Consider the following 13,341-nt stretch of genomic DNA (forward strand, 5'->3'; position numbering starts at 1 on the left):
CTGGTTTCCTCCTGAAGTCTATAGTCAGCTCCTTGGTCTCGCTGCCACTGAGTAAGAGGTTGTTGTTACGACACCACTCAGCCAGAGTTTCAATCTCCCTCCTATGTGCTGATTCACCCCCACCTTTGATTTGGCCAGTGACTGTGGTGTCATCAGCAAGTGCGAATATGGCATTGGGGCTGCACTTAGCTGCACAGAAGGTACCTTCACTTCTCTGTTGTCTGAAGACTTTGGGCAGAAATTCTTATACATCCTTGACAAACCGACACAGCATAAATTAAAGCTCAGTAGGTCAGGCAGCATCTATGGAAATGAATAAACAATTAACGTGTTGGGCTGAGACCCTTCTTCATGACTTTTTTCCATAGATGCTGCCTGACCTGCCGAGTTCCTCTAGCGTTTTGTGTGTGTTGTTTTCGGATTCCAGCCTCTGCTGAATTTCTCGTGTTTAATAATTAAAACTGCCTATCCAAATTCATTAAAACTATCTATTCCAGTGAATTATTTAAAACGCAAGGGTGAAAAGAAATGGGGAAGAAATTAGCCTTTAGTTCATTCAAGTTCAAATTCAAGTTTCAAGGTCAAGTTGTTATTCAACCATGTCCATGAGTACAGCCGAACAAAACAGCGTTCCTCTGGGGTTAAGGTGCAGAACACAGACACACAACACAAGGCACATATAATTACGGTAGCGGAAAAACATACAGTCACAAACAATAACATAGTCCAAGTCCCTGCTTATAGATTGATGGTGCATAGGATGCTCAGTCTACAGGCTATGACATTTAATTACAGATCATTATTTATAACGCTCCATATATATGTTTTCATAGTTCTGAATATTGTCAGTACTCTTATTTAGTGCTGGTAACCTCAGGCAGAATTTCACTGGAACAAAACTTGTAACTTAGAACTTATTTGAGAACTTAGGATTTTGACATTAGAATTGGTCCCTGTGGGAGGGTGTGCAACATGGGAAATAATCTCAGCTCCTCTCTGGTTCGGCAGATGTGATGCCGAACCCTTCGTCATATTTCCAGCTTCTCATTATCCAGATCCCCTCATCTCTCTTTCCAAGTGAAGTGTTTGTTGGGAATGGAGACTGCCTGAGGACACTTTCTCCCCTCCATTCCTTGGCCGTGGTATGACAATTCCAACACCCAATAAATGCCCGATCCCGGGCATGGTCTTATTAAGCTGTAACCTGCCCAGTTCCACAGAACATAGAACATTACAGCACATCACAGGCCCTTCGGCCCATGATATTGTGCCAACCTTTTAACCTACTCTAAGATGAATCCAGCTATTATTAATGCTTTTTGAGATAGTGATTTAGATGCATATAATATTTTTTTTACTGAGTTAAGTATTGTATGTAATTAGTTATGCTACAACAAGTGTATGGGACATTGGAAAAAAAGTTGAATTTCCCCATGGGGATGAATAAAGTATCTATCTATCTATCTTCCCTCCCATATATTTTTCCATTTTTCTGTCATTCATCTACCTTTTTAAGAGTTTCTTAAATGGCCCGATTCTATCTGCCTCTACCACCACCCCTGGCAGGGTGTTCAACACACTTACCCATCTCTGTGAGAAAAACTTACCTCTGACACCCCCCCCTATACTTAACTCCAATCACAAAGTTCCCCCCCCTCTTTTTCTGCCCTTGGAAAAAAATCTCTGACTGTCCACTCGACTTACGCCTCTTAATATCCTGTACACCTCTCTCAAGTCACCTCTCATCCTCCTAAAGAGTAAGATCTTGAGTTGGACCTTTCCTCATCCTGTTCAACTTATGATGTGAACAACTATCTATTTTTGTGTGTGTGATTAGAGGGTCAGTGAATTTATTTTTTAATTTTATTGAGTTACAGTGCGGAACAGGCCCTTGTGGCCCTTCGAGCCAAGCCGCCCAGAAATCCCCCGACTTAATCCTAACCTAAACATGGGGCAATTTACAATGACCAATTAACCTAACAACCGGTTGGAATATGGGAGGAAACCAGAGCACCTGCAGGAAACCCATGCAGTCTTGGGGAGAAAGTACTAAAGCCTTACAAACGGCTGTGGGAATTGAACCCTGCTTGCGTGTACTGTAAAGTGTTGTGCTAACGCCAGGCCACTGTGCTGCCCCATTACTGTGAGGTTCTTTGTTTTCTCACTTTACGTACAATCAGTCCGTGTATTTGCAGTAACAGTTACTTGTACATTGTGTTTTATTGGATTGATTTTTTGTGTTTTTTGTTATTTTTTGTGGTGTTCTTTATGCATTTTTTTTTGGGCTGCATCAGATCCAGAGTAAAAATCATTTTATTTTCCTTTCCACTCGCACGTTGAAGATTGACAATACACAATCTTGAATCTTGAAGTTCGAAGTAACAGTGGAGCTGCGCAACAGTGCATGTTGGGAGCTGAAACCATCACATGTCTCCTGTGTGGTTCTGCGAGACTTGTGTGTCTCAGATTGGCAGGAGTGCATGGGGATACGTGGTCCCAGGCCAATCCATCTGCCTTTGCCAATTTATCCCATCTGCGTGTTTATTTTAACAATCCCAGTGCATTCTTCTTCATGTATAGACTCTGCAGACTTGTCTACATATTGGTAATCCCCAGAGAAAAAAATATGTTTATCACCAGCCAAACCACGACCTGCGGGGAAAACTGTCTGATAATGCGAGTGTTTTAAATGGATCCACTGCTTGCTCTAATTATTGAATTTTTGTATTGACAATGATGCAGCATCAGCACCTTGTATTGTTTTGCTTTCTATCCTTTTAAAATAAGGCTGTAAGACATAGGAGCAGAATTAGGCCATTTGGCCCATCAAGTCTGCTCTGCCATTCAATCACGGCTGATTGGCCTGTTTATTTATTTCTTGAGATACAGCGCAGAATAGGACCTTCCAGCCCTTTGAGTTGTGCTGCCCAGAAATCCTCCGATTTAATCATAGCCTAATCACAATATAATCGACAATGACCAATTAGCCTACCAATCGGCACACAAAAAATGCTGGTGGAACGCAGCAGGCCAGGCAGCATCTATAGGGAGAAGCACTGTCGACGTTTCGGGCTGAGACCCTTCGTCAGGACTCACTTCGTCACTTCGTCCTGACGAAGGGTCTCGGCCCGAAACGTCGACAGCGCTTCTCCCTATAGATGCTGCCTGGCTTGCTGTGTTCCACCAGCATTTTGTGTGTATTGCTTGAATTTCCAGCATCTGCAGATTTCCTCGTGTTAGCCTATCAATCGGTACGTCTTTGGACTGTGGGAGGAAACCCACATGGTCACTAGAGAGAATGTACAGTCTCCTTACAGACAGCGATATTGATTATCTCTCTCAACCCCACTCTCCATTCCTCTGCCTTCTCGTAAGCTTTGACATGTTTAGTAATCAAAAACCTATCGATGTCCGCTTTAAGTACAGTGGATTCTGTTTAATTGGGCCATCAGTTAATTGGGGTAGCTGCTTATTTGGGATATTTGTTAAAGACCAGAAACTAATTGAGAAATGAGCCAGAATTCCCTTCATTTATTTGGGACGCTATGCCACTTAATTGAGCCAGGAGAAAGTTGCTGAACAGTTTCTAACTAGCGTCAGTCACGTGCGCTTACTTGGCCATTTGACTTTGAGCAAACCGTTTTTAAGTGCGTGTGTTTGTGTTCGAAAAGCAGTGATTTTGTCACTGATACTTGGTGAGAAATAAGCAGTAAGACAATTCAAAACTGTTTTGCTCCCTGTTTCAAGCATTCGGGTTTGGAAACGCCAGAAACGGCTGGGACTGAAAATGAAATGATTTCACTACTGCAACATGTTAGGAATTATGAATAATTTGAACGTATCCACAATCATCTAAAATGTTACAATGAAAATGAAGATTTGGAGGATACAATCGCTGAAAGCATTGTGTGTAAGCATTCCATTATCTGCACCAGGTGTCTGCACTGAATTTGTTAATTTACAGTGCCAAGGATGAATTCCTCAGTCAATAAGTATTATAGACAATAGGTGCAGAAGTAGACCATTTGGCCCTTCGAGCCTGCGCCTGCATTTTGAGATCATGGCTGATCAACTACTATCAATACCCGGTTCCTGCCTTGTCCCCATATCCCTTGATTCCTCTATCCATAAGATATCTATCTAGCTTCTTCTTAAAAGCATCCAGAGAAATGGCCTCCACTACCTTCCGAGGCAGTGCATTCCAGACCCCCACAACTCTCTGGGAGAAGAAGTTTTTCCTTAACTCTGTCCTAAATGACTTACCCCTTATTCTCAAACCATGCCCTCTGGTACTGGACTCTCCCAGCATCTGGAACATATTTCCTGCCTCTATCTTGTCCAATCCCTTAATAATCTTATATGTTTCAATCAGATCCCCTCTCAATCTCCTTAATTCCAGCGTGTACAAGCCCAGTCTCTCTAACCTCACTGCGTAAGACAGTCCAGACATCCCAGGAATTAACCTCATGAATCTACGCTGCACTTCCTCTACAGCCAGGATGTCCTTCCTTAACCCTGGAGACCAAAACTGTACACAATACTCCAGGTGTGGTCTCACCAGGGCTCTGTACAAATGCAAGAGGATTTCCTTGCTCTTGTACTCAATTCCCTTTGTAATAAAGGCCAACATTCCATTAGCCTTCTTCACTGCCTGCTGCACTTGCTCATTCACCTTCAGTGACTGATGAACAAGGACTCCTAGATCTCTTTGTATTTCCCCCTTACCTAACTCTACACTGTTCAGATAATAATCTGCCTTCCTGTTCTTACTCCCAAAGTGGATAACCTCACACTTATTCACATTAAACGTCATCTGCCAAGTATCTGCCCACTCACCCAGCCTATCCAAGTCACCCTGAATTCTCCTAACATCCTCATCATGTGTCACAGTGCCACCCAGCTTAGTATCATCAGCAAATTTGCTGATGTTATTCTCAGTGCCTTCATCTAAATTGTTGACTTAAATTGTAAACAGCTGTGGTCCCAATACCGAACCCTGTGGCACCCCACGAGTCACCACCTGCCATTCTGAGCAACACCCATTCACCGCTACCCTTTGCTTTCTATCTGCCAACCAGTTTTCTATCCATGTCAATGTCTTCCCCCCGATGCCCTGAGCTTTGATTTTACCCACCAATCTCCTATGTGGGACCTTATCAAATGCCTTCTGAAAATCGAGGTACACTACATCCACTGGATCTCCCTTGTCTAACTTCCTGGTTACATCCTCGAAAAACTCCAATAGATTAGTCAAGCATGATTTACCCTTGGTAAATCCATGCTGGCTTGGCCCAATCTTATCACTGCTATCTAGATATGCCACTATTTCATCCTTAATAATGGACTCTAGCATCTTCCTCACCACCGATGTCAGGCTGACAGGTCGATAGTTCTCTGTTTTCTCCCTCCCTCCTTTCTTAAAAAGTGGGATAACATTAGCCATTCTCCAATCCTCAGGAACTGATCCTGAATCTAAGGAACATTGGAAAATGGTTACCAATGCATCCGCAATTTCCAGGGCCACCTCCTTTAGTACCCTAGGATGCAGACCATCTGGACCTGGGGATTTGTCAGCCTTCAGTCCCATCAGTCTATTCATCACCGTTTCCTTCCTAATGTCAATCTGTTTCATTTCCTCTGTTACCCTATGTCCTTGGCCCATCCATACATCTGGGAGATTGCTTGTGTCTTCCTTAGTGAAAACAGATCTAAAGTACTCATTAAATTCTTCTGCCATTTCTCTGTTTCCCATAACAATTTCACCTAATTCATTCTTCAAGGGCCCAACATTGTTCTTAACTATCTTCTTTCTCTTCACATACCTAAAAAAGCTTTTGCTATCTTCCTTTATATTCCTGGCTAGCTTGCGTTCGTACCTCATTTTTTCTCCCCGTATTGCCTTTTTAGTTAAGTTCTGTTGTTCCTTAAAAACTTCCCAATCATCTGTCCTCCCACTCACCTTAGCTCTGTCATACTTCCTTTTTTTTAATGCTATGCAATCTCTGACTTCCTTTGTCAATCACTGTGGCCCCTTTCCCCCCTTTGAATCCTTCCTTCTCTGGGGGATGAACTGATTTTGCACCTTGTGCATTATTCCCAAGAATACCTGCCATTGCTGTTCCACTGTCTTTTCTGCTAGGATATCCGTCCAGTTAACTTTGGCCAGCTCCTCCCTCATGGCTCCATAGTTTCCCCTGTTCAACTGCAACACTGACACCTCCGAGCTGCCCTTATCCTTCTCAAATTGCAGATAAAAACTTATCATATTATGATCACTACCTCCTAATGGCTCCTTTACTGCAAGATCGCTTATCAAATCCTGTTCATTACATAACACTAAATCCAGAATAGTCTTGTCCCTGGTCGGCTCTCGTACAAGCTGTTCCAAGAATGCATCCCGTAGGCACTCTACAAACTCCCTATCCTGGGGTCCAGCACCAACCTGATTCTCCCAGTTCACCTGCATGTTGAAATCCCCCATAACTACTGCGACATTACCTTTGCCACATGCCAGTGTTAACTCCCTATTCAACTTGCACCCAATATCCATGCTACTGTTTGGTGGCCTGTAGACAACACCCATTTGAGTCCTTTTGCCCTTACTGTTCCTCAGTTCTATCCACACAGATTCTACTTCTCCTGACCCTATGTCCCCCCTTGCAAAGGACTGAATCTCATTCCTTATCAATAGGGCCACCCCACCCCCTCTGCCCACATTTCTGTCCCTACGATAGCATGTATACCCTTGTACATTCATTTCCCAGGTCTGGTCTCCCTGCAGCCATGTCTCCGTTATCCCAACAACATCATAGTTACCCATTCGCACCTGAGCTTCAAGCTCATCCGCCTTATTTCTGACACTTCATGCATTCAGATATAGAATTTTTAGCCCATTTCTCCTCTCTCTGTTTGAATCGCTGCCTATTGTGCTTAACCCAGCTCCCCGAACTCCCATTGGGCTATACGCCCCTAGAATTTTGTTGTCCTTCCTAAATTTACTTATTCTTTCAACACATTTAACTTCATGTTCCGTCAGACCATCCCTCTGTACATGTGTCCTCCTTATCACTTGTTCCGCCTCACCTTTCTCTACTACACACTTAATATTCCGGAACCGTGTAGTCCCCACCTGTCCTTTGTTCTTCCTCTCGCTATCCTCTCTCACATTCTGGATCCCCGCCCCCTTCAAATTTAGTTTAAACCCCCCCCCCCCCCCCCCAAGAAGCACTAGCAAACTTCCCTGCCAGAATGTTAGTACCGCTCCAGTTCAGGTGTAAACCGTCCCTTCGGAACAGATCCCACCTTCCCTGGAACAAAGCCCAATTATCTACAAACCTGAAGCCTTCCCTCCTGCACCATCCTTTCAGCCACGTATTAATCTTTATAATCTTTCTGTTCCTTCCCTCACTCGCACGTGGCACAGGTAGCAACCCTGAGATTGTTACCCTGGAGGTCCTGCTCTTCAGCTTTGCACCTAACTCCCTGAACTAATGCATAATTTTATAGTACTGCAGTTGTCTTGGCAGTATTCTAATTTATCCTGTATTTCAAACTTACTCAGCTTGTCTTTTTTATACCTTTTTAACCATTTCCATGAAGCTTCACCTGATTGGCACAGAACACTTAATCGGGCCAAAATATACTGGTCCCAATATGCCCCAATTAACCAGAATCCACTGTATACCCAAGACTTGGCTTCCACAGCTGTCTGTGGCAATGAAATCCACAGACTGACCACACTAAAGGGACTTTTCCTCTCCTGATGCTCCGATCTACTCTTCCCTCTCTGCCGAAAATGAATCTCAGGGTTGTATGCAGTGACATATATGTAGGCTGACAGTAAAATTTACTTTGAACTTTATTTGCTTTTAATACTCATTCAAGGGATGTGGGTGTTGCAGGCTGAGTCGACATCATTTAAAAACGTTTGCAGACTCCTTCTTTTCAAATTCCAATCTTACATTGCGTAATTCTGCAGATTTAATCCCTGGAATGCAGGTATCATCCCAGTAAATTTTGCCCACGTTCCCCCTGCACAAGGCAAGTCTGTGCTCTGCAGTGCCCAGAACTGTTCTGTGCTCTTGGAGTGACCTAATTACGTCTCTTGCAGTGTTTACATAACTCCGACCTGTTCACCTAATAGCCGTCTAAGTTGATTGTTTTCTTCCCCAAGTATTTGATTGCAGTTACTCCCAGTTCATCCTATTGTGGTACAATCCTCCTGAGGACAGAGAGGATCAGCAACTCTACCAAGTTCTGCTTCGTGAGTTTAACACGGCCGTGGAGTACATCGTGCGGAAGATCAGGAAGCTGAACTACACCAGGATAGAACTTAGATTGATTCAGATCCTTACTATCCACTTGCGAAGCGCCAAGGAGGAAAAGAAAAGGTAAGGAATGTTTCAATTATAGAAAAAAAAGGGGAATGTATTTAAGTAAACTACTTAAGAACTTTTTAAAAGCTATTATTAATGCTTTTTGAGAGAGTGATTTTAGATGCATATCATATTTTTACTGAGTTAAGTATTGTATGTAATTAGTTTTGCTACAATAAGTGTATGGGACATTGGAAAAAATGTTGAATTTCCCCATGGGGATGAATAAAGTATCTATCTATCTATCTATCTAAAGTAAGAGTGAATCTAAAACACTTACCAGTTTTACTACCATTGCTATTTGTGATTTTAGTGTATTTTCCATTCCATTTGTCATCCATTTTGTAATTTCTAATCTCCCTCCACACACGAACACACGGTGCTGTAGTGGTTAGCATAACACTTTACAGCACCAGCGATCTGGGTTCAAACCCCACTGCTGCCTGTACGGAATTTGTACATAATCCCATGACCGCGTGGGTTTTCTCCAGAATCCAAAGACACAGGTTAGTAGGTTAATTGGCTCATTGGGCTGGAAGGGCCTGTGGTCGTGCTGTGTCTCTAAATAAAGATAGGGTGAATGCTCAAACAACAGAACATCTGCAGATGCTGAAAATCCGAGCAACACACTCAGAATGCTGGAGGAACTCAGCAGGCCAGGCAGCCTCTATGGAAAAGAGTACAGTCAACGTTTCGGGCTGAGACCCTTCTTCTTTCCATAGATGCTGCCTGGCCTCCTGAGTTCCTCCAGCACTTTGTGTTGGGTGAATGGGCACAGTCTTTCTCCCAGGGAAAGATCATCAAAAAGTAAAGGGCATGGGTTTAGGGCAGTAGTTCCCAAACTTTTTGAGGTACCACCCCCTTGGTCCCCTCTGTCTAAATAAATAAACACACACACACACACACACACACACACACTCACGTACACACACACACACACACGTACACACAAATACACACTCACGTACACACAAATACACACACTCACGCATACACAACTCACACACATACACTTACTCACACACAAAGACACACGTACACAAAGACATATACACACAGATACACACAAATAGACACACACACAGAGACACACACACTCATACACACATAAGTTCATACAAACACACTCACATACACACTCACTCACACTCACACACAGACACACACACACACACACACACACACACACACTCACATACAGATACACACAAATACACACACTCACCTACACACACTCTCACACACACACACATACACAGACACTTACACACTCATACACACACATAAACTCATACAAATACACTCACACACAGACATATACAGATACACACAAATGCACACACTCAAACACACACAGACACACAAAGACATACACGTTAATAGAGACACTCACACACAGACACACATACACGCACACACATGCACACACAAACCCCTGTGTGTTTATCGAAATTGCTTGTTCCTGTTTCTGGAAGTAATATCCCATGTCTCTGAAGTGACACTAACTGCTGATATGAAAATAGATCGTGCTTTAAATACTCAGGCAGTCAGGCAGCATCCATGGAGAGAAACAAAGTTACTGTTTCAAGTCAGCAACCTTTTTACCAGAATGGGGGAAAGTTGGATATTGAGCATATTTTAAGTTGCAGAGCGAACAAGGGATGATTGGGAAGAGTTTGAGTGAAAATGAATGACATACTGACCTGACCATTTACCTCGTTATCATGAACACAAGAGATTTTGCAGAGCAACACACACAAAATGCTGGAGAATCTCAGCAGGTCAGGCAGCATCTATTGAAGGAAATAAACAGTTGACATTTTGGGCTAAGACCCTTCATCAGGACTGGAAAGGAAGAATTATATTCTGGCTTCTTCCCCCTTCCTTTCCATACGAGATCAGGAGGAATTGAGGCCTCACTGGTAGAGCATTCGTGAACTAGAAGGGTTTAAAAATACATATGTATTTAATTGTTTGATTTTGAATTCCTAATCCGGCATGACATGATTCTAGCTTGTGTTGCCAGGTTAACAGACCCAGTGGCTGAATACGAGAGACAGACAGTAACACAGTAACCACACAGCCACAGGCCCTTCTCAAGCATGCTGACAAAGGTGTTTTCCTGAACTAGTCTTTGCCAACAATTGGCTCTTATCCCTCTTAAGCATTTCCTGTTCATGAACGTATCCAGATGTCTTTAAACACTGTAGTTGTACCTTCCCCCCACCACTTGCCTCCTCTGCCAGCTCGTTCCATGTACCCTGACAAGCTGCCTCTCAGCTCCCTGTTACATCTCTCACTCGTTTAGTAACCACCTCTGCCTCAAACCACCGGTACAATTCGCACTTTTAATGCTCTGTCCCACACTTGACATGTACATTGTGAGGAAATATCTTCCTTTCTTCCAGACTTAATTAGAACTTCTGACGATGGCTGAGCAAGTTAGGGCTTTTCTCTTTGTTGTGAAGGAGGATGGGAGGTGACTTGATAGAGGAGTACAAGATGATAAGAGGCATAGATCGAGTGGGCAGCCAAAAACTTTCCTCCAGGGTGGAAAGGCCAATACAAGGGGGTGTGGTGGTTGGAAGGAAGTATTGGGGGATGTTGAAATGAGCAGTCAACGATTTGGGCCGAGACCCTTCGTCAGGTCTTGGCCTGAAACGTAGACTGCTCATTTCAACGGATGCTGCCTGACCTGCTGAGTTCATCCAGCTTGTTTGTACGTGTTGATTTGACCACAGCAACTGCAGTGTACTTTGTGTTTACTATTGGGGGATTTTTTTTTTACACAAAGAGCGGTGGGTGCATGGAACATACTGCCAAGGGTGGTGCTAGGGGCTGATACATATGTTTGCTCATGCATTCGTTCATTATGTGCCGTGTCGTATGACGTAGGTGATCATGGTCTTTCCATGACCGTGATTGTTCTTGGTAAATTTTTCTGTAGAAGTGGTTTGCCATTGCCTTCTTCTGGACAGTGTCTTTACTAGATGGGTGACCCCAGTCATTATCAATACTTCAGAGATTGTCTGCCTGGTGTCAGGGGTTGCATAATCGGGACCTGTGATGTGCACCGACTGCTCGTACAACCGTCCACCACCTGCTCTCACGGCTTCACATCACCCCGATCTGGAGGCTGAGCAGGTGCTGCACCTTGTCCAAGGGTGGCCTGCAGGCTAGCAGAGAGAAGGAGCACCTTACATCCCCTTTGGTAGAGCTGTATCTCTACCTCGCCACACTGCAGATACATGAGAGACTGCTAGACAAGCACATGGATGATAGAAAATTCAAGGCTATGCAGGAGGGAAGGGTTAGATTAATCTGAGAGCAGGTTAAAAGTTTGAAGGATCTGTACTGTGCTGTGATTCTCTGTGTTTTATGTATGTATGAAACAGATATCTTCTCTTTTATAAAGCCTACCCATTCTGTCATGTCTAATATCCTTCTGCGTGAGTTCCTGAGTTATCTCCAGCTCTGAACTCTTTCCCTTCCCTCTTGTATTTTGAACATTCTTTCCCTGCCTTTGGCCTACAAATCTGGCAGCTGTCCCACTGAGATACTTAACCCCTGATGCTGAGAACTAAAGGCATTCGGAGAAGAGGGCTGCCTGCTGAAGCAATAAAGAATTTTCCCTTTGCCCAAACTTGTACTCTTCCCAGGATATACACTCAGTGGCCAGCTTATTAGGTACCTGTACATCTACTTGTTAATGCAAATATCTAATCAACCAATCACGTGGCAACAACGCAATGCATGAAAGCATGTAGACATGGTCAAGAGGTTCAGTTGTTGTGCAGACCAAACATCAGAATGGGGAAGAAATGTGATCTAAGTGACTTTGACCACGGAATGATTGTTGGTGCCAGATGGGATGGTTTGAGTGTCTCAGAAACTGCTGATCTCCTGGGATAATCACACTCAACAGTCTCTAGAGTTTACCGAGAATGTTTCAAAAAAACAAAAATAAGAACACCCAGTGAGTGGCTGTTCCGTGGGCGAAAATGCCTTGTTAATAAAGGAGGTCAGAGGAGAATGGCCAGACTGGTTCAAGCTGACAGGAAGGTGACAATAACTCAAATAACCACACGTTAAAGCTGTGGTGTGCAGAAGTGCATCTCTGAACACGCAACATGCTGAAGCAAATAAAGTGGCCCCTGAGTGTACAGTGTTAACTTAGTCACTGCCTATTGCTTCTAGCTAACAATAACTTTTAGAACTGCAGTCTGTCAACATATCCAACCCGGATGTACCCAGTGAGATGTTGTCTTTTGTCAGAACTTGGTGCAAGTCCTGACATGTGACTAGGCCTGTAAAAAATTTGTAGGATAATGAAATAGAAACAGAGGCAGACCAGATGGTTGCTGGAGTTTGCTCTGACATTCAGAAAGATCAGTGTTTACCCTGTGTCTCATTTACTTCCTCCCAAGCCCTGTACTATTCCCTCTGTGCTCAAAATGTATCTGCTTAACCTTGCAGAGACTTTGTGATAGAGTCCCTTGTCCCTCTGTGGTAGAACTCCAAAGTCTTACAATGCATTGCACAGAGAAATGTCTTCTTCATCCCAAATGGTTGACTTTCTATCCCAAAGTGGTACTTCTTCTGTAGAGTCTCCAGTGTCTCTGATCCTTCTCGGAATGTTGTACTCCTTGGGAATTTCATTCCTTATTCTTCTGATATCCTCATAACAGCACGTTAATCCCGGGAGTCAGTCTGGTGAAGCAGAGCAGTAATATGTTTCTCTAACCAGAGAGGCCAAATCTGCACACTGACATCCCCTTCCACCTTGTTAAGTAGCCAAGCGGCAGCTAAATTATCTAACCGCCAAATCTAATCTCATCGCAAATTTGGAGAGAATGGGGAACACTCCGACTGGCTGCTTCACCGCCTGGTGTGGGGAGGTAGGGGCACGGGATCGAAGTAAGCCGCGGAGAGTTGTAAACTTAGTCAGCTCCATAGTGGTCACCGA

General features: G+C 43.7%; 1 protein-coding gene across 1 annotated transcript in view; it reads left to right on the plus strand.

The window, feature by feature from the left end:
* Nucleotides 1-13,341, plus strand: part of LOC140734195 (uncharacterized) — a 113,022-nt gene that overhangs the window by 10,499 nt on the left and 89,182 nt on the right. Inside the window, exon 3 of the mRNA XM_073057847.1 lies at nt 8,174-8,390. Within this exon, the coding sequence (XP_072913948.1) occupies nt 8,174-8,390 (217 nt within the window). The remainder of the gene's footprint in view (nt 1-8,173; nt 8,391-13,341) is intronic.

This window comes from Hemitrygon akajei, chromosome 10, assembly GCF_048418815.1.
Source record: "Hemitrygon akajei chromosome 10, sHemAka1.3, whole genome shotgun sequence".
NCBI classification, from domain to species: Eukaryota; Metazoa; Chordata; class Chondrichthyes; order Myliobatiformes; family Dasyatidae; genus Hemitrygon; species Hemitrygon akajei.